This window comes from Dufourea novaeangliae, unplaced genomic scaffold (genome assembly GCF_001272555.1).
Source record: "Dufourea novaeangliae isolate 0120121106 unplaced genomic scaffold, ASM127255v1 scaffold221, whole genome shotgun sequence".
In the NCBI taxonomy this organism is placed as follows: Eukaryota; Metazoa; Arthropoda; class Insecta; order Hymenoptera; family Halictidae; genus Dufourea; species Dufourea novaeangliae.
The window spans coordinates 2,986,733-3,009,937 of NW_015374115.1; the positions used below are offsets into that span (position 1 = coordinate 2,986,733).

Here is a 23,205-nt window from a genome sequence, read left to right on the forward strand (position 1 = left end):
CTGCAAACCATGTCTCTGTGTGTCTGACAAGAAACGTGAGGTTGAAGTGAATCGAAGAGACATCAAGAGGAAACATTTCTGTGATTGGATATCGCGACTTGGCTACGCTAGGCTGAAGAACTCTGCTACTAGAGTAGACTCGCGATAATTACCCGCTTTTGGGATTCTAGTAGAGAATACAATTTTGGTATCCAGTGATCCCGGCTGTTTTTTGGATTCCAATAATCCTGAGATTTGATATAACGAATTCTAGGAATTTCGGGATTTTTAAAAAAAATGTGAATTACTTTCTAAACAGATAAAAAATATATTATTATTATGAAATGACTATGTTTATTCATTCCATTTATTTTTATATTTCTTACTTGTTTATAAAGTAATTCACGTTTTCTTAAAAATCCCGAAATGCAGCTGAGATCTCGATATTGTATTTCCTACGTTCTTAAAGAAGGGAAGTTCTGGGAACGGGTAATTATCATACGTGATCTCCGGAGCTCGATCAACAGACGTTATGCAAAACGCACGTGTGATCCCAACTTTATTCGCTATAGAATGCGACAAAAAAATGCGCGCCTCCATAAGTAATGCATGTGAAGAAGGGAACGTTTCTAACGGGATTTATCCAGCAGGCAGTTATCGCGAGTCTACTGTACAGCGTGAACTGAATTTGTGCAGATACAATCAAACCCTGGGAGTATACAGTTGCAATTTTAAACGATTCGCGACGGCTGCATATCTTTTTATCTCGAGAAACACGATCAACAGACAGGGGCAACAAAATCATCGATTACAAGGACATTTCGATTAGGAAAACATTACAAGGACAACAAATTCGATTTACAAGGGACAACGAAATCATCCATAGTTCTCCACACAAAATCCACGAACATAAGCCCGTGATCTCTCTGTGTATTATGTAGGTGTGTATTTTAATCAATACCCTGTTGACACCGCAACCACGGCGCATAAATCATGAGACAATGGAGAACAACGCGTGGGATGGACCGGTGGTGGTGGAGGGGAGATCTAAGTATTCCATTGTCGTGTAGACATACGATGTATTCGTGCACGGGCTCTGACGAGTACAATGGCCCCCGTCGAAAAGTTTCCAGGGCATTTATTTGCGAAATTTCACGGACGCAAGACTGTATCGCGCCACTTCCGGTTTTGGGGATGTAACGAGCCACGGCTTCGACCGTGATTCTGAAAGACGCGACGCCATTTTGGGAACGGTTCTGGAGACGGGTGAGAAATTCGTGAGCTTCTGGGTTGTAAATATTGTGTAGGGTGGTCTATCGAAGAGTATACATCGAATTGTATAATTGAATTGAATTGGGTGATTTATCGAAATTATCGAAGAGTATGAATTATATCGAAGAGTAAATTAGGGTAGTTGTGGAATCGAAAGAAAATTGCAGAAGATATTTATTGGTGTTGTTCGGATTACCTTTCTGATGCCAGTATTCATTTTATTCAAAGTTATTTGTTCCAGTATGTAGATTTATTCCCAGCTTTAATTATTCGATAAAAAATTTAGTGACATAAATATGAAACGATTCCTTGATTAACAAGGAAATAATCGAAAATAGTATTTTTCGTATTGTAAAAGTCTAAAGGAAAAGTTAACAAAACCCTGGAAGAATATTATTTAAAACATTAATTGTCTGTTTGTATCAACGAGGAACCTACAGTAAAATTTTGCAGTTACGAATCCTTGAAAATACTGATATATGCATATACTTTATATACCAACAGACTTAATTTAATTAATGTAGGTAATAAACAATATTACAAATTTTTTCAAACACTGAGCAATTTATACATCGAATTTTCGTTTCTCAGTATACTTTCTTAAGAATCACAAGTCAGATAATAACTCCCATAAATCCTCGCGTTTCCTTTCGCGACTCTTTTCTTGCGTTCGCGGATGAAATCAACGCAGGAGAATTTAATTAACACCACTAGATGAAATGAAAACAGAATTAAATACTATTGTTTCCAAGCCAGCCGCCATTGCTTTGTACTCAGACGTTCAAAAGTTTAATTACACTGACCAGACGAACATTCTCGTGTAATATTACGTGATTCAATAGATTTTTTCACATAAACTTAATTACTTTCCTGTTTTATTCCAGTGTCTCGATTAGTCTTCTAGATTAGTCGATAACAATTTAGTCCAATCTAAGCAGGAGGTTAATATCTCGTCAACAAAGCCTCGGAGAAGTTTTTCACTAAGGACAAAGTTGTTCCAAATCACCCCAGAAATCATCCCTTTCAAGGACTTACATCTATTTTGAGACACCCTGTATGCAGTTTACATTATTGCCGAGAGATTACGTCGCGTGTGCACACGATACAACACCGTGCACCCGTGGATCAAATATAAGCGTCCCCCGGTGTATCGCGAGACCGCAATGTAAACACCGAGTGTTAATATTTATGAATCAGGTTTAATTCAAACGTTGCACACGGTCAACGACACGCGTATGCCATACGATAAATCCCTCCCCGGCCGATTCGACGGGGCGAAATGCGCTCGGACGGTGGCCACGAGCGCGTTTTATTTCGATTGGCTCGTTGAAACAGTTATTAACCGCTATGAACGACGAATCTTTTCAATAAGCCCGGGAACGCTTCGCCGTAACGACGATGGATGGAAATTGACGTTCAATTTCGTGGACGGTCGTTGTGCCTGCAATTTCTCGCTATTCGAGAGACACGAAAATCCATTCGTTAGTTAACTCTGCCGGAATAATGCGAATCAAAATTAAATATTCATTTGTTTCGTATGTATACTGAACTGTTAACTTCGATAGAGTTTTAATGAGATTTCTAGTCTATTTTGAATCGAATGAAATCCTTGAGGGGAATAATAAATATTTGTTTGCAATCAAACATTGTGAGGTAGAATTTGTTTTGTTTTATTTATTTCTTGCTTTTAAGCAAATATGGTTTATATGACAAAAACGATAGTTTCGATGGTACGTCATTTTCAACTTACAATTAATTGGATTACATAGTGAAGGAGAATTAGAATTTTTGTGTGTTAAATTACGAAGTAAGCTACTAGATAAGATATTTGATTCTTCTCAAGAATTCTGTGGATGGTGAAATGAAAATTATATTAGAATATATTTCAGTTGTTATTTTGTTGGGTTTTACGTACTTATATAACCGTGTTGCAAATCTGTAAAGGATGCAACCTGTTCATTAATATTTGTGACCTTCACTTATGAAATATGAAAATTAATTGCTAAAAAGAAGAATTCAATTAAGTGTTGTTATAGTCAAAACTAAAGAGACTATTTGCTCGAATTGAAATTTCATTAAAATATATTAAACTCTGCTTTCTGTTAAGATATATAATCAGTGAATATGGTTCGACTGCTACAGTGAAAAAGGCTGTTTGTAACCAGACACACTTTATTTTGTTTTTAAAGTCAAATTATACTGCAATATTAAATATTACGCAAAAATGTTGTAACTCTGGGAATGGAGGGGGGGAGGAATCCAATTTTTTTTCTTGTAGGATAGGGCAAAAGTCACTTTTTTCCATCCAGGGGGTGGCAAGTGCCTATTATGCTAACGATGACGTTATAACAAGTTATAGGTTCATTTGACTGATACAATGAAGTCGACGGCGGTATAAAAAAATGGCGGACGGATTTCGCGACTGTTCCTACGGTGTTCCCGAGAAAGTTGGCCAGAATCCTGCGTTATCTTTCATCGTAAACGGCCTGGTAATATATAGGAACAATAAAATATACCGAGACGAAATAAGGTAGGCAGACAGGACTTGAAACATGAATACAGCCGCGTGTCTATGCGGGACATTTTCCAAAGTGAAATGAAAAATACGACGCATTACTTGTCGTCGCTGGGAAGCAAATATAAAATTCTTTATAGCTTCGCGCTTCATTCGCGTGCGACGTGAATCTGCTCCGACATAATGTTGAGACGTTTATAGTAACTTTTGTTCTGTAAAACGTTGGAAAACATTCATTTCAGAAATCCCTGGAATTGCCTTGCGATTTTTCTTGAAGATAGCACTTCCAAGATTGATGTAATCGTGAATAATTTCCCAGATACTAAAGAAATTCTATTCTTATGTCAAGTGTAACATTTATGTACTCCGAATCTTAAATGTTATTATCTTAAACGTTCATTTAGAATACTATAAATGCTTCGTTAATGTTTGTTGCCATACTAACGTATTTAAAGTTCTGGGATAACATCGATCAGATTATCGATACCGTCTCAATTTTGATAAACTACCACTTGTAATTATTCTATCAATCATAGTACGGGGCATCTTAAAATTGTTATGAAAATAACATCCAACTCAATCTCAATTATCTCAAAAAACTGTAACTGACGTCTCACTGGATTGTCTAGAACTATTTTAAGAGACGTTCATCCGTTCTAAACGCACTTTGATTATTGAGGCATTTTCCAATGTTATATTGACAAAACAAATCTCAATTTCGTGACAATTTCTCTCTGAGTGTCAATAAGTGTCGATCATAATTATAGTATATAGATCATGACAAAGAAATTTAAATCATCATAATTAGAAAATCCAAGTACACCATTCGCATAATATCCTGATTTCGTGCAAATTCAGGTTTGTTCCTTCTCTTTTAACTGTCTAACGCCTTCACTGTGAGACAAACGTCTAATAAAATTTCTAGCAAAGTTAAAGTAATATTTTTTAATAAAATCACAACATCGAAAATTCGATTTGTTATGGTAACTATCGCTTCAATTTTCTAAGATCTCTTAGATCCCAGATAAATTTGCTTTATTTACTATTGCACCACAATGTTCTGCTTTCAATTCTGAACGCCAATATATGGGAGATATAGGTGTCAAAGTATTAACCCTTAATTAACAGACAACTCGTCTCAGAGACCTGCATTTTTATTTCACTATTGCTGCCTAGTGCCAAACGCATTTTTGAACAATTTTTCTTGTGAATTCGCTTTTTCTGTTGGCTTCCCCGTATATCGTTCCTTCTAAATTAAATTTTTGAACAAATATTTTCCTGATTTCTTTATCATTTCAATTGATAGAAACAATTACTAATTTAAATTAGTTATCGGAAGCTGTTAAGTTGGACGAAGTTCTTGAAAACTCGGGTCAAAATGACACAGTAATGGTCCAAGGGTTTAAACGTGTTACGAATTAATCGCTGTCGGATTATTCAAATCTGAGACGAGTCGTTTATAGTGAACCCTTTGACTACAAAATTCGTATTTATACACCCACACGTGTCTATCAATATATACGAACAAAATATACTACATTTTTCTCACTATAACACATTTATTATTTTACTAAACTGATCTAACATAGAGTTTAGATTTTTTTTTATTCGTACATTTTTTGTCAGCGACTGTAATCCGCATATCGCGTTGCATTCGACGGGTTAAGGGTTAAATAAAACAATCTGATGGTTGTAAACTATTCGAAAACAACTCCAAAGTTAAAAAAACAAAACAGAAGCGTGATTTCACGAGCAACGATGCGGTATTCGGCTCGACGAAATGTCTCTAAACCAGAAAAATCCGTCTTTCCGGGCCACTTTGCACTGAAAAGGGCCACGCTCTATTATCTTCGAACGCGAGTCAGAGATGCCGCGTACACAGCATGCATACAACGTGTATTTCCACTTTGTTTCGCCTAACTAATGGCGAGCTTTTGTCTCGGTCACGGTACGCTTTCTTACTCGTGCCCTTTCACGAGCGGATACAGGCCGCGTGCGATGAATTGAAATCCACTGATTTACGCGAGAATGGCCACGTAAGCAAAACTGGCGGTTCTTGAAATGTTACCTACGGATTAATTTGAATTCCCATTTTTTTGGATTCTTCGATGGCTTTAAATGATTGCGTGGGAACGAAACTAAAATTAAAATTGGAAGAAGAGGTTCTTGAAGTGTTACGAGACTACTCCAGGTTTTCATTTCTTGGATTCTTTCGTTACTTTAAATGATTACGTTGTGATGAAACTTAAAATCCAAGGTTGTTTATCGAATTATGGAAATTAATGTTGAAAAAGAAGGTTTTTGAAATATTATTAAGAGATTAATTAAGGTTTCCATTTCTTAGGTTCTTTGATGGCTTTAAATGATCACGTGACGACGAAACCTAAAATCCAGGATTGTGTTATCCAATTGTTAAAATTAAAGAAAAGAATCACTTGTATTTACGTAGCTTGTACCACGGTTTTTAGTGACATTCTGAATGACAAGATTTATAAACAGGAAAAGATTCAAACTCATACATGAGGATTGATGAAGAAATAGCCTAAGTCGTTTCATAAAGTTCTTATTTACATAAAATTATGCTACATTATAATGATCACCTTGGAAATAATCGGTTAAAGTAACTACACACGATTGCCAACCGACTATTCCACGTCTGGAAGCTTTCCATTTCGTTGGGCTTGGAACTTGAATGTCTATCCGGTCTTTCATCTTCTTTGATTGAAGTTCTCCCTTCGTTGAAGCGGCTAAACCATGCAGAACACGTGATTCGACCCGGCGGATCGTTTCCAAAGGCCGTTTTCAGAAAGTTGGAGTGGCGATGGTCGCAGTCTTTCCGAGTTTAAAACAAAGTTTCACGCAAACGCGTTGCTCTTCGGCCACTATCCTCTTGAGAATCGCCAGGACAAAAAAAAATCAAATCACAAAAACATTAAAGGTCGATCCACACAGGTTGAAAAACAAACATTATTGCTGTTTGAACCGTTGCTACATTTCCAATATGTTTCGATATATGTTCGACCACAAGTGTTTATTTTTATTAAAATAAAAATACAAAATTAGTACATATAGAGCCCCTGCTTCGCTTCTATTTACGTTATTTTGATTTCTCCCACATAGGAACTCCCTCACTGACGGGAATAACGCCGTTGCTCGTGTCGCGTTAATCGAGGAATCACTGTATGTCGCACTGATCGAGGCATTACTGTATTGTTGATCTGGTGCCCACGAGCGGCTCGATCCCGCCGCTAATTACAACCGTGTTAATCCCCCTGGCAGCCGGGTGAACGCGCGTTAACGGGTCTTATTTCTTGAACGGCGGCCCTCTCCACGCGGTGGAACAAAGCCCTCGAAACGGCGCGATGGCGCGACCGCGCCCCCTTCCGTTGTCCAGGCCTCCAAACAATGACCGGTCTCTCGATGCTTTGAGAAACGCTGCCATCCCGCCCTGGTACACGTCAACCATTCGCTCAGGGCGCGCACACGCGTCCCCGCAACGCCAGGCCGGCGGATGCCTGTGCATGCCTACGAAATGCGGATAATAGATGAAATATTTCGCCAGGTATGCGCGGTATTAAGCCGACACGCCACCCCCACCACCGCCCCGCTTACTCCTGAAATTGTATTTTACAGCTAGCTCACAGACAACTGTTATCGCCCCAATAGGCTCTGTCTACGATCCAAGTTGGCCGTTGCTTTGATAACAAACGCTAAGACCATTAGTAGTCACACTTGCGTTGTGATCAGTAAGAGGAACTACACGTTCTGGATACCATTTTGGAAAATTTGTATTTTTTTCTGAAGACAACCATTTACGAGGATCAGTTCGATTGAGTTGAGTTAGATTCGGAGTTGAATTTGAAGTGATACTGGTATAATGAATTTTTTATTCACCGAGTGTGTTGTGCATTAATGTGGATGAAATTTTGTGGAAAGGTAGTGGAAAGATAGATTTGATGATTGAACTCTAAAATCGTGGATAAAAGTTTACCTTCTAGATAGGGTTTTGGATAATTTCTATTTGGAAAGACAACCGTCCACAAATATTTGTTTTAATTGAGTTCGATTTAGAGCTGAACTTGATGTGGTACTAGGAAATGAAGTTTTTACTGACAGAGAGGTTCGTATGATGTGTTATGCACCTATCTGGATGAAATTTTATACTCAATGGTTAAGGAGATATTTAGTAATGATGATTGTACACTGGTCAAAAGAATTAGGGGATCGCTAATGAGAATTGTTCTGGTACACCCACCAAACGAAAGAAATAATACAAGTGCTATGTAGGTTTGCTAAGTTGATATCTTTTCCATAAAATAGTAACACTATTAACACCTGGTTATAATATATTTACATAAGAACTTTCAGGAAATTATACAGCATATGGCCGAGCAGAGTAACTGCAATACATAATCCTCTAATTGTTTTGTGTGTATTTTACCGCAAGTGGGTAATCTTAGAACCTAGCTGTTCCATTATGTTTTCACGAAGTTTCGTCAGAATGGGAGGGTAACACATCGTGTGGTCCCATTGTGAGTCTGAAACTGGACTGGAGCTAATCTGAGGGAATGTTTTTGTGGTTTTTAGAAGTTTTGAAATTGGGAGAGACTGGAAGAATCTAGTACAAGGTTTAGGAAACTTTCAAAGACGAAGTGGAAGCTAAGATAACACGGGTTTTGTTAGTTCAGGAACAGTAGGGATTTAGAAGAAATATTTATAAATATGGGACATTGAAAATGAAGTATGAGCACGGTACAATATAGATATTTAAAAATCAATGTAACCTTCGTTATTTAAAAAAAATTTTCTCGATGCTGTTAAGAAAATGAAATTCTTTGAATCGTTTCTTTTGCTATGTGTGCTCATCTCCTTCTTTCCCCTTCTGTAGTATTCTTGTTCTACCCCTCTAACGGAATTCGAGTCAACAGAAATACTTCTCATGCCTGCAAGGAATATAGATCGGAATTTACCACTATGACAGACCATCCGAATGGTTTGGAAACAATTCTTCCTCCAATATTTCATCTATGGAGTGTATCAAATCCGCCAAACTGTTTTTAATTTAATCTTCATATCCTCTGCGCGAGTATCTCCAAGCTTCGAATATCCCAACAATCAAATCTGGCCTGCGGTCTGATGAATGACTACCATCACTAACAGTTAAATCGATCCAAATATTCAATAAACTAACTATTTATTAACATTCGCTAAACATTCCAGTCTATCTGACACAAGGGACTACTTCATTGCCCCCGTTCCTACGTTCCAATAATTAATACAATACAATTCCCCTAATCACTGGAAGATTCAAAATGCAATAGCAACGGTATAAATATCCCTCGCGTTTCAAAGTGATTGCCGAACGCAATATCATCCAAAAGTGTATTCATCCACTTAGACCCTCAAGGGGTAGGATCTGGTAACATTGAAATCGAGAAGCCGCACGAAATCTCGAGTATAATCGATTCCGTATTAAATACTAGACCGAACGAGAGACACGGTGCATGTAGATATAGCTGGTTCCCTTATCTATTATCAGATTGACTCGTGACTATCGCCGATATTTCCGGTTGTGTCGGGAGTTCTTTGCGAGCGGGGTGGCGGCTGTAAGGGCGCGCACACGTGTGTACGTGGGGTTGTTTGCGTGGAAGTCGAGCGCCATCCGGAACAACGCGAAGGGCTCTTAGGAAAATTGACCGACCCTAATGGTTCGGGCACACACCTAGGATAATGATGATGACAGCGGCGATAATCGCAATATATGAACGTCACGGGCGCGTTGCACGTTGCCCCGCGGATCCACTCCTCTGTCAAACTGTACTTCACGCTCGGGGTTCTACCGAGACGCCTTGTATGAAGTGACGGTTTCTACAAACAGTCGATAATGTTCAGTGATTTTTTATTAAATAGTAAAATTGTGGATTTATTATTTTTTTAAACCCATTCGAGGCCAATCTGGCGTATAATACCGTCCCTAGGCGAGAGGACCAATGACACACCGTGATAAAGAATTTTAGCTACTTAGGACCCGAAAGTTTCGGAAAGTCGCTGACCTCGAATGGGTTAACTATACAGGGTTTTCCGCTTAAAGCAGGCCAATTAAATATTTTGTTTATCTGTGATCATACGAAAAATACTTTTTACGTAATTTAAATGGTTTCAAGAGACGAATCGGACGGTGGCAAACATTTTTTATAAGTGACATTTTTTAATAGTTTTTTCAAGGTCGACCTTATTTGTTTTTTTACGTATATGCACATAATGTTATAGCCGACATTATTATGCATTTATCCGTGTATTATAGTATGACCTTGAAGTGACCTTGAACTCTAAAGATTTTCAATTTACTTATATAATTTTTTCCACCATCTGATTCGCCTCTTGAAGCCATTTAAATTACGTAAGAAATATTTCTCGTATAATCAAAGATAGTGTATTATTATTTTTGCACTTGTGTTAATAACAAGTTAAAGATAAAACATAGATTTACTCGAATAACAAATCTTTTGGGTTTGGTTAATTTTTCTACTTACACGTTAAAAAGCCGTGATAATTACTCTTAAGTGATCAGGAACTGACTCCGTAACGGTAATTCTAGTAAAAATATGTGACACGTATTTGGTTTAACTGCTATCATCAATGTCGAAGGAGCGAAAACATCCCTTAAAATTAGATATGTGAAATGTATTTGGTCGAATGTCTCGGAAACGCTTAGAGATAGAAAAACGTTTTTTATAAGTTTTTTTTTAAAAAATGTTTTTTTTTATAAAGCATCGTGTAAAAATCATATAATTATTTTGTAAGTATTTTTATAAACTTACATTTTCTTTAATTTTATCTACAAATACTTCTACGACATATACTTCCGAGAGAAATCGAAATATTCGAAAAAAAATTCGTCAACGTAAAGTCCCTCTTTGTGACAGGTATGTAGGACCGTTATTTCAAAACAAGTTTTTTAATCATTCACAACGTGATCACGAATTAAATAACATCACGATAAATCTCTCACGCCGAACGAATTATGCCCAGCCATTATTTCGAACGATGTTGACTTTATCTTCGTAGCTCATTCCGTATTATTAGTATTCCGCCTGACGCTTCAACCCCGCGTTACATAGTTATAAATCCATTTCACGGGTGTCCCCGCGGTGTTAATTTAGAGCACGCATTCTCCCGCTTCTTCACAGTCGAAGAAAGTTCACGGAATTGCCTCTGCTCGCAATTTTCAGCTGCGCTTCTCTCCGGTCGCGATATTATCTAATGCTCGGGTGCTCCTCGAAGATCTCTTAAAAATTGCATGAACTCAGGATGCTAAAAAATTGAAAAAATCCACAACTCGAATATTGTAAAGTTCGTGAAATTTTTTATTCGAACGGAACATACAGGAAGATCAATGAAATTACTAATTGTAAGTGTACCAATAAATCATTTTTACATATATAATTCTTAACGAAATCAATATTTCTTTCTATGGAAGTCAAGGATTTATACTGTTTTATTTATATTTATAATAATTTTCAATCAACCTACGCCATTTTTACTCAGTGAAATATTCAGAAGAACGTTTATACAAAAGTATACAAAATATACAAAAACTCACAGGGTTGATAACTTATATTCTTTTCTACACAATCGCATTCAAAAACCTCCTATTATAACCTCTTCTCTTCACAATATCTCAGACCTCTAGATTCACGAAATCTCAATATGTCAATAGCAAAGAAAAATCTGCTAAAACCAGAGAACATTTAATAACAACCAAAGCCACACGATTGATCGTCGTCCCAAAAATATAAAAACATAATGGTTCCACATCTTTACTTCTTATCAAAAATTTCAAAATTTATTAAAGACCTGATCAACGTTCTGAAAAGTCAAATAGAAACCGACCAGATAATTCGTGCAGCGAGTTCCATATGCCATTCTGTCTCAAACGGCAAGAATCATTAGAACTATACCTGGACCAACAGAACGAAGCGTATCATGATCCGTTTCCCCAGCACTTTTTCCTCTTTCTCCATGCAGGAGTTAATGCATTTCATTAATCACAAGAGGACCCTCCGTGCTCTCCTTTCCCTCTCGATTCCACTCCACTTTACCACCACACCGGATGCTTTTTCATCCACGACGCCTCTTTATTATTATTTGTCACCATCCCCACCCGGATTCGTCTCCTTCTCTCCCGTCTGCTTTGCTCTTCCGCCTCTGTACGGTGTCCTTTCTTCCCCGTTGTTCACCAGCCACTGATGGAAAACCACGGCGGTAGCTATCAATACAAATAAAATATGACGCTTTCCACTTGCGGTGCTTCTCGGGTTTGCTGAGGCGAGAGCTCGGTGAATGTTTGTCGGACAGACGGGAGGGGTGACTTGTTAGATCGGACGGGATACAGAGAACAGTGTATACAGGGTGTAACAAAAATGTTTTCCCAGAAATGGGAAACTTGTGAGCCAATTTGAAACCAGTTCTTCCTTGGCGAAAATGTTGACCGAAGTTTTGTTAACGAGATATTAACGAAAAACGCCGACCAATCAAAATTTTTTCCGGGAGTCGAAGCTATTTTGGGACACCCTGTATATTAAAACCATATGTGTGTGAGTTCGGTAATCGAAATATTTGTTTGTGGAATTCATTTATTTGGGACATCAAATGGGCAGGAAAATATTTTTTTTCAGTATTTATTTTTAGAAAATACAGCATCGACAAACATTGCAATGTACAAATCGATTGCAAAAAAGGCGTAAAATCTGCAGTGGGTCTGAGAAGGTTAACAGAAATTAGTCAAGCAAAATGATTTGTGATTTGTGAGGCAAGGGGTTAAGGGTCTGGGCGTTAACTCTTTGAGACACACGATCTTAAAAAAAATAAAAACCCCAGTTACACAGAATTGTTTTTAACATAAAAAAAATTATATAAAAATAAAATATTAAACTGTGTGACTATGAATAACTTCAACTATTCGAGGTGGGTTAAAATATATCCCACCATCCATAAAAAGCTAAGCGAAAGGTGGGACAGTTTTTAACCGACCTAACCCTAAAGAGTTAAAGGGTTAATCGCTGGTTCACCGTCCACTAGTAAAACGAGGCACATGATCCAGCATAGAAAGGTTCGCGTGGAACGTCGTTAATCGTGCCTTAATAAAAATCGTCCAAGAGGATGGGATTCGAATGTGACTCGTTCCCTGAAAAGCCGCTATCCCCACGTAAGAAGGGGGAGGAAGGGTGTGTATATCCGTCGCGACGTCGCGACGCTAGCCAGCCATTTCTCGTATCGAGCCCGTGACATTAAGGAGAAGCGAGTCGTGCGCCAGCGAATGGCGGACGCCTGACACAGGGGATAAATGCGCCCAGGTTCTCTCACCCTTCCGGCTTGTTCTCGTCTTCCTTGGCGAGGGGGAGAACATTTTTAGGACAGCATTCAGGCCACTTAGAGGGCAGAAAGAGCGGGCGGAGGAGCCGTCAAGCTTTTATTCGCGAGACCCTTCTACGTAGACCTCGTGCCAGCTCTCTCTCCTTTTTGTCCCCTATTTCTCGATGTTGGCCCGACGCGATTGGATTCCCGCACGCGTCGAGGGTGACGCATCCTCTTTAGTTTTATTTATCGTCTGTCCCCGATTTCCTTCGTCTACCAGCCAAGAATTCGTCGGGGAACGGGATGATAAATAACGAACGGGAAATGACAACTATCCCGGTGAATCAAAGGAATATACGGTGTCTTGTGATTAATGGGAAGAAATAGTCGACGAGTCGTGAGAAGGGATGAGGGAGAGCTTTTGGGTACCGGAGTGGTCCTAATGGATTAATTATATAATTGGAGAACTGGTTTGTGGTGTGATTAATGAGTTTCTAGTCGTTCTGGTTAGAATGAGGGTTTAGGAATATGATAATAGTTTGGAAGCTGGGAAAGATCCTTGAACAAATATAGGTAGTTGGACAACGATAAGATGGAATTTGGGGACACATAGTACATTGTCTTTTTGTTATTGTTAATTCCTTCTAGCTTATTCATCTTAACCTTTAATGAAAAAAGAATCTTTTGTAATTTTAACCCTTGGAAGGTGGACGGTTTTGATGATCAAATAGGTGATGGCATTTGGGTCCAAGTAGACCCCTACGCTATCAGTTTTTAAATGTATTTTGGAACAATTTTCCTCAAAGTATGCTGGTCTTCTCACAAAAGGCAAATCTGAATAACTGTCCTTTTTAGTTAGTATACATATATAACTTTAACCCTACAGAGACGGACGGTTTTGATGATCAAATTCACGGCATTATTTGGATCTAGATAGATCTCTACTCATCCGTTTTTACATTCCTTTTGGAACAATTTTCCTCGAGGTATGCTGATATTCTATCAAAACGTATCTGATCTGAACAACTACACCTTTCAGTTAGTTTCTATAACCTGAAATGATGCGTAAATCTACTGAGGTCTTGGGTCAAAATGGACTCTGCCACCGGTGTCTAAGGTTAATATATTATTAGTGTCGTTATTTATCGTAAACAAACACGTTGTTTATAGAAAGGACAAAATTAAAAGTCTCTTGGACAGTCTTAAAATGACTACATGTTCATCATTTTGTGAAACAAAATTTTGTACAAGCCACCAAAAAGATGCAGTGAACGGGTATAAACGGTCCAAAGTCGCGTCTCGAACCGCTTCTTCTCGATTTCACGGTACATACTTAGGAGGTAAATTACGAGTGGTTGGGAAAGTTAGAAATCATGAGCTGCCTGGAATATTGTGGCAGGAGTGGAAGGTGGCACTCTTTTCAAGTGCTCTTTGGAACGCGTGTTCGAACACACACACCGTCCTTACGCTCGACGTGCGTCGTTCATAACTGCCGCACATCTATGGATGATTTGTGTCTTTCGTACCGTAACCCATACCTATATATGGAAGGAAACGGTGCATATAAGGCCATAATTCCACGGGGTTACGTGGTATATAAATCTCAGCCAGGCGTGTCGTACAGGGGGGTGGAAGGGTTGGCCAATAACAAATTGATGCCGCTTGTCAGACGAGCTGTAAACAGAAACCCGTGGTTATACCCGTCGACTTAACGGGGTTCGGGAGCCGGAACAATAACCCGCGGAGCAGGTACCAGATGGTGTATTATTGTTCCGATCCACGGGAGCAGACGATAGACTGAGACGTCCACGGAATTGAATTGGCGAGGGTTTCGATATTTTACAAAACGTTGGAACGTGACCCTTACCGATTCGACAGATATTGGAGTAATTCGACGGGATATGAAGCTCGATGCATTAAGTATTCAGACTTTCGATCGGGATGTGTGTTGCAAAGAAGGTTTTTTTTCTATCGATTAGATGAAGAATTATTTATTTTAATAATTCGTGTGGAATACTGAGTGATACTCTTCGTAATCCAGTAACGTTTAATTAATTTTTATTACAAATTGGATAACGAATGTTGTATATAACATTTAATATACGGGGTAGGGTAGTAAAAAATAAGTTGAATAAGAGGAATAAATTTTGTTCGTACGAGGCTTCGTATTTGAAATAATCCACTTGGAAATTTCATCGAATATGCGCCCATTCGTGGTGACAATAAGTAGAAACGGATTGTCATGAACAGACCCGTTAGCCAAGTCATTCGATAATTGCACGCGTATCCAGTAGATTTTTAAATTCGATTATCTCGGGAACGAAGAAAACGATTTTCATCGAAATTCAAGTTAATTTTACGAGTTCTGAAATTCTCAGCCACAGTCGTCCCAGGATTTTGAACGTCACCTTCCACATCAGATTTTGGATAAATATAACGGAATGTCTGAAGTTTCTGGCCCTAGGTGTTACGTGTATTTATACAGATCCAATCAGCGCGCGTCACCACCTTTCAGCCTCGATTTCCTTTCTCGTTGCCCCGGTTCCATCCCCGTTTTTTTCCAAGCTGCCTGTTTCACGACTCGAGAGTTCAAAGAGTATTCCCGGAATATCGAGTAATTTTGTCGCGTTCGAAATAACGTTCCTGAATATGCAACGCAGCGTTCCGTTGCCAGAATAAGGGGGATACGACGGATTTTCATCGTTTAGCATGCAAATAACATTGAATCCAGAGGATACGTCCCTTCCCCATTCGACTTTTAGGCGCGATCGATGGTGATCGATCATGACTCTCTTCATTTGTTCAGATTGTATAAAATTTATCGTATTTTTTACTAATGTACACTATTTTATTCATCGTGTGGTCATCGATGACTGGTGACATTAACTTTTATGATAAAATATCCAACAATTGTAGTATCATAAACATAATCAGTAGAAGTGTACGGATCTCATGAGTTAGTTGGAATACCCCAAAAATACTGTACATTCGAAATTTTAATTTATTAAATCTTGAGTACGGGAAATATGCATTTTAAACTTACCTTGTACAATATATAAATTTTATTTATTAGAAGTTTTAGCAATCATACGGATTGCATTATAAACTTTGTTTAGATACACTTTATCATTTATTCTCTTCAACGTGTACTGCAACACTTTCGTTCATTCTACTTTATTTCGATAATACTACTTAGAAATAGGATTGCATATAAAATTAAATGAAAATTTAGGAAATACTTGCTGTTTCATTGCATACGTATGACATTATTATAATGGGTCTAGATAGATTAACACTATAATGACTGGGCTAGTTTCACGAGTAACTTTCACCAGTGGCCGACTGTTTCAGTCGAGAATTAACAAAATATAGTTCCTGTCAAAATATCCAATATCCACATGATGAGTGATTCTATCTCTATGGTTTATAAAACAAAAATAGTACAAATGAAAGTGACAATATTTTCCGAAACATCGTAATAATTTAATCTTGATTTTCTATACTAACAATTTATTAGATGACCAATGATAATAATTACTGATGATAAAAATTGTTTTATTTTCTGTGCAGGTAAGAAAGCACCCATCCGTCACCTGTCCCTGAAGAATCTCCTCCCAGACACGGACGGTTACATGACCTACGAGGGTAGCACGACTCATCCCGGTTGTTGGGAGACAGCAGTGTGGTTGATCCTCAACAAACCCATTTACATTACCGCGAAAGAAGTAAGCGCGCTAATTTCTTCTAAATACAGTAGATCCTCGATAAGTGTTCCAAGCTTCCTTGGTACTGACAAAAAGATGTCCCCAAATGTAACACTGACTTTTTAATAAGGTTAGCATTTTGGTAGAGCCTGGAATTCTGAAGCCAATGATATTTATTGCAGCTGCGTATGGCCATTAGTTTATAAAATATTTAATGTTCAGTATCGAGGAGCCTTTGAACGCTCACAGAGAATTTACTGTATACTCACACTTGGTACCATAACAGAAAAATTATACGTAAGCTAGTACCAGTTGGCATTAATTTAATGTTACAGAATTACTAGCAAAATAATGTCGAGTTTAATGTGTCCGTTTTTGTTTTCTAAACTAGAGTCTGTTGTGAAACATTGAGGGGTTAAGTATATTATTCCGGGATCGAGTTACTCGGGCCGGGCTATTCTTGTATTTATCCCTCCGCCATTACTTAACAAGCTCTGCTTCACAGTTAAATATTGAACGAGGGAACGGGATCGTTACAACGTAATCCTAATCCCATTTCTAGCTTTACGCACTGAGGAAACTATGGCAAGGTCCCGAGGAAGCTCCAAAGGCACCACTGGGAAACAATTCGAGGCCGCTCCAGGAACTTCATTTCAGGACTATACGGACAAATATCGATTTCCGCAAGGTGAATTGCCATTCTTCCCCAGTAATTTTCGGCCACGGTAACTTTTCGTCAATGATACAGGCTTGGTTAACAATTTTTAGCCTGCCGGTGGTAATTTAAATAGAAATTATTACAGTAAAGATTTGATTTTGAGAGTGATTTTTCAAGAAATGAAAATAATGAATAAATTGAAAAGTATGGAATAATTATAAAAGTTATAAAATTAATTATTTTACTAAATAATTTATTATATTAAATAGACCAGTGGAGGCGAACCTATGACCCACGGATCAGACACATTTTTATAAACTTATTTTTTATATCATAAAAGAGAGAACAGACAATCGAAACTATTACCCTTTTTACCACCCACCTCCTCTTTCCAAGTGACGCCACTGACTTAGTGACCCACGGGCTAGTATTAAAAAAAATAATGAATAAAATTTGACCCACTTCTCAAAAAGAATCGCCATCACTGATCTAGACCATCAAAAATCCCCTCTAACTCACTGTTCTCTTATTGTTCAAAATAGCAGCCGGACGCGAAGTGTCCATCGATGGCGCAGGACATGCATTATAAAGGTAACCCAGGACATTATCCAGGCTCGCGGAGCCCCTACACTTCTTACCATCTCGTGAAGGGATTATCTCGATGAGAATTTGAAAAGATGACTTCTTCTTTCCAGCCAACACGTGGCAGGACGATGGCTCCATCTCGCACAACATCGTCTGAAACGGTGGCCAAGGGGGGGGGGGCACGTGGCCGCGCTCGCCAGGCGTTTCACTTTTTTTTGTTCCGAACGAAACACGGTGCCGATCACATCTCTCCCACGGGATAACACGAACACGAGCGACACACAAGGCTTAAAAGAAAAATACGAGAAAGAAAGACAGAGGAGACGAGGTTCACGGTTCAGGGAACTCGATTCGTCCACTGACGAGCCGCTTTAAATAAACCCGAGAGAGAAAGAGATAGAATGCAACCGATTTAACTCTTGATCTGAACACGTCGAAGAAGGCGTGAATACAGTGTCGCGAAACGATAAAAAAAAAAAAGAAGGAAATATATCTGTCGAGGATTATCGACGAATTAATTAGAACAGGGAATAATAATCGGCAGAAGCTTTCCGTGTTTTCGATACGATACCGATCTCCGTTTGGTGTCACATGGCGAATAGGTTTCATGGACTGGTTGGGTACCGGTTTCGAACGTCGTTCCTACGGCCATTGGGACCGATCGATTGTCAACGGGGATGAGATGTGTGTTCCCCAGCGAGGGGAATTTGTATTTGTCGCGAGAACGCGTTTAGAAAATCGTCGCCGTCGCTCTTTTCGTATGTATCGTCGCGATGGATGGATGAAGGAGCAAACGGACCGTTTTTTTTTCTCGTGGGATGTCTGAGCATATTGATGCAGCTGATTTGATATGTAAGTCCTTTAGACTTGTGTAATTTTTATGGATTTAGAAGTATGTATTCGAATAGGTTTTATTGAATTATGTGTAATGCAGATACTTATAGGTTATTTGTCTGTTTATTGAGTTTCTTGCGGAGTGACCGTGTAAATTATTATTATGTTAACTCTCATCCGTCCCTTGTGTCAATTTCACACATTTCTGTCTTAAGAAGGGATGTTATTTTATCGTGTGTTGGTAAATTTAGCTGATGCTCTGGGACTTTTTTTAAAGAACTTGCAAATTTAACTATTTATCTCTTTAATGTATCAATTTTTTACCAGTGTTTCAATTTGACACCGAGGGATAAGTTCAGTGGAAAAAGGAGAGATTGATGAGGGTTAAACATATGAAAAGTATGGAAAAATTGTGCACATTAGTAACTTTATTAAACGATAATTTTATTGTCTCACGTGAGACTAATTCATTTTAAAAACAAAACAAACTTTAAGGAAATTCAATGAAATTGAGGATACCAGGAGTAACAATAAGTACTTCATTTATATCTAGTCAAATTCAATATTTTTTTCTCTAGGAAATCAGAAACCTATGGCCACTTCAATAATATTTCTTCTCATATTTCGAAGCTCTTCGGGTATCATTTTTGAAGACGAAGAGGGTAGAAAGTTGCTTTGAATTTAAAGTACCAACAGTTAATTAAAAAGAAACAGTGAATACTTATTGGTGCACCTAATAATTGTTGTGCGTGACAAATTATGTTACTGTTCAAACATTATTTTAAAATCGAGTAGTTCGTACAAATATTAATATAATTACTCACTATTAATCAAAACGACATGGCCTGGAAATTTTACGAGACTGCAGCTTGAACCACATTTTCAGTTTGTTTTGCACCATATGATCAGTCAAAACTCACGAATCCAATCGTGTACATTAACACGTTTGCTACCAAACGTCACAAATGTGTGATATTCCAATTTCTAAGTCACCATACATTATTTGGCAAAAAGCAAACCGTGTTTTGCAACATTCCCCAACATTCTATATTATTAATTATCTCTACGTTATATCTTTTTGACATATAATAAAGAAGGGAAGATTATTCCACTGAAAAGAATGATGGAGATCTAAAGTGAACGGAGAACTAAACTGGTTTGTAACGAACGTTTTCGAAACAATATGGCGGTAGCGAACGTGTTAAGCAAACACACGTTGTATCCCATGACGAAAGGAACCGAGTGCCCATTGCCAGCAGAAAATCACGCTCGTTCCGCTTCCACAAGTATCACACAATCCGCTCCGGGTGTTCCTCCGAGGGGCGTCGTGAACGAGGGGACAAAAATTGTCGAATTTCTTGACAGATATTTGTCAATTATTTTCTAGCCAATATACGTAAACGGGAACGAACTGAAATAACGACAAGAAGAGGCTCGTTTGGTCGAATGATAAATGGCGGCGAAAGAGACGATCGAATTCCGTGAACGATTCCCTAGGCGGAACGAGCGATTCGACGTGAAACGGCTCGTTGTTTAGGGGATGAAATGGAGAGAGCTGGCAAGGAAGAAGGTTCGAGGAAACGGAATAGAATAAAAATCGTGTGCTAGACCAACCGAACGCTGAAATATTGGGTTGTTCGTAGCTTAGCCGATGGACGAATAATCCAGCGCTTTTGTATATAAACACAGACACTAAAAGAACCGTAAAGGAACTACTACCGAATAGGCGTAAGCAGATTAAGAGTACATTTAGGAAGAAACGAGCAGAGTGTGTATAGAGACTAACGTTGTATCATACGAAAGTGAACGTTTAACAATTGTGGTTAATGAGTAACGATAATAATAAACGCAACGTTATATTGTACAACAACGGTGTACATTCTGTTCTTTCATGGTGTGTTCCGACAGAATCTGTGTCTTCGAATGATTATTCTTGTGTTCAGACGAGATTCGAAATTTATTGTAGAAATAATTAACTGCAATTTGATTCTTTAAAAATTTTACTATCAAGCAAATTTTACCGTTCAGTTTTCATCAGTCTGCTGAAAGTATAGCGACTATCTTTTCCACAGTGAACGGAATTATGAAAAAGATCATTAGAACATTGTTCAGATTTGCAATGTTTAACGAATTTTAGTTTTACATTACTTTCTTCATTATTTAGCTTCACATCAATTTTATGCAATGGCTAAATCGTTCGACTTCATTTTCTATAGTTTTGGCAAAAATTTGGGATCCCTTAAAAATTACAGAAATTGCAAAATGTAGTCTAAATATTAAAAATTCTATTTCATGAAAAATTGTTTACATTGTGTTCGCCCGACAATTGAAATAAAAATTGAAACACACACAAAAATGTATTTTTTTGGACGATCGATAGATCGCAGATTCTTGGGTTCGTCGGACTCGAGCGACGTCCAAATAATTATTCGAAGAAACAGATGACCCCCGAAGTTCCTTCCAGCGAGATCGAAGCCCGCGGGGACGAGAGAGAGATTGGCCGAGCGTGATCGAAAAATCCGACTACATTGACAAATTGTCCGAAGGTGAAATTGGGTCGTCCGCGACAGCTAAAGTTCGAGCTTCGTCCTGAGACCGCGTCTCATCCTTCATTAATTATCCCCCTCGTGATAACTTTCGATGACGCTCCCCACGGGTATCAAGGTAAGTGAATTTCGTTTCGCCAGTATTGTCTGAAAAAATGTTAAAACCTTCTAGCTCCGATACTTCGGGTCTTATTACTTTCACTTCGAATCCCTTTTTAAAATACTCCGACCATTAAATTGAGCTCTATTAAATCGTCTCGTTTATTCAAGAATACATTATTACAATTGTATTTTGAGATTTTACTCTTCAGTAAGCAAATTAAGAGCTAATAAATTTACATATAGTCTATAGATTTACCTATGGTCGAGCTACCAATCGCAGAGCATAGCCAACGCTACTGTGGAAGCTAGGACTTGCGCTCTGATTGGCTGGGGTTCTTCGTTAATATCTCGTTAACATATCCTCGGATAACATTTTTACTAAGGAAAAGTTTGTTCCAAATCACCTCACGAATGACCCATCTCAAGTACCTACAAGACTTTTATTATACCCTGTATATTTAGAGAATTCTCGTGAACAATCCTCGACCGCGTTTCTGGTCGGAATAATTAGCCGGGGATCGGGAAACGGTTAATTGACAGGCGATAGATAAAACGTCTGGTTCCGATCGCGGAAACGTTCGAGGCTTTCCGCCGTTCGGAACGCGCGCGTTAATATCCCCGTTCGTCAGACGTTGTCCATGTCCCCGATAAGTCTGTCGTTGAGGGGGAGAGGCCTGTCTGACGTTAACTATTCTCCCCGGTTCCCGCGTCCCGTTGCGGGCGCGCAAATTGAATATTTGGCTGTTTCGTTTGTCACAACTGTCCGGGTAAACTCCGGAGCCGACGTTTCTCAGGCAGAGACCACGTCGGCGCAGCTAGCGGAGACGTCAGTCCTGCCGTTTCCAGGACCATTTATCGCGACAGAGACGTTTATACGGCCGCTCTAATGTCGATCGACTTCCTGTTACCCCTGTGATGACAGTATTCCATTATGTCCGGCCCGGGCTGATAAGTAAGAATTTGATTAAGATGCATCCCGGGTCTATTGTCGCGGAGGCTATTTCTGTTTGATTATTGTACTTAAAATTGCGGCCTGGAAAAAAATCTTTGTATAACCTGTCAAAAGTCAGTGACTTGGGAACGTAGTTTTTAATTGTATTTTTCGTTGAGGGATTAGTTTGGGCTTCTTTTGGAAGTTAACGTTGAAAATAAAATGGTTGACTTGGTTTTTAATACTAGAACTATCAAACCTGTCAAAATGACGGAATTGAAGTTTGTTATTTTAAAATTACAGTGGACTCTCACTATATTGCCATGGTCGGGGCTGTAGAGGAGTAAAGTAGCAATGAGTTCAGACCCCCTCCATGCTCAGTTTTATCATCATAGCCTCGGCCTCAGCGCCTGCGCAAAAGTTGGTTCGTGCTGGTGCGCCAGCGTACGTAACGTAGTGGGAGAGCGAATTTGTGTGGTCGAAAGTACGTGTGAGGGGGATGTGCCTCGCGTGGCCATATGTTTAGTGGCAATATAGTTAGAGTCCACTGTACTAAAATCAGAAAAGTGCTTTATTGAAATTTAATTTATTATACATTCAACGCTGATAGTTAACATAAATTCACTGTTTAGCAAGCAGTCAAATTTCCTTGGTCAGTAAACTCTCAGAAACTAAAAAGTCTAGCAGTGCATTTTCCCAGATCGTCCGCAACTTTCGTTGCA

At 38.7% G+C, this 23,205-nt stretch overlaps 1 protein-coding gene across 1 annotated transcript in view; it reads left to right on the forward strand.

Moving 5' to 3' along the window:
- Window positions 1-18,247, forward strand: part of LOC107191060 (carbonic anhydrase-related protein 10) — a 113,522-nt gene extending 95,275 nt beyond the window's left edge. Inside the window, exons 7-10 of the mRNA XM_015580007.1 lie at window positions 16,694-16,848; window positions 17,390-17,515; window positions 18,028-18,076; window positions 18,181-18,247. Coding sequence (XP_015435493.1) covers window positions 16,694-16,848; window positions 17,390-17,515; window positions 18,028-18,076; window positions 18,181-18,227 — 377 coding nt within the window. The 3' untranslated portion in view covers window positions 18,228-18,247. The remainder of the gene's footprint in view (window positions 1-16,693; window positions 16,849-17,389; window positions 17,516-18,027; window positions 18,077-18,180) is intronic.
- The last annotated feature ends 4,958 nt before the right edge of the window (window positions 18,248-23,205 follow it).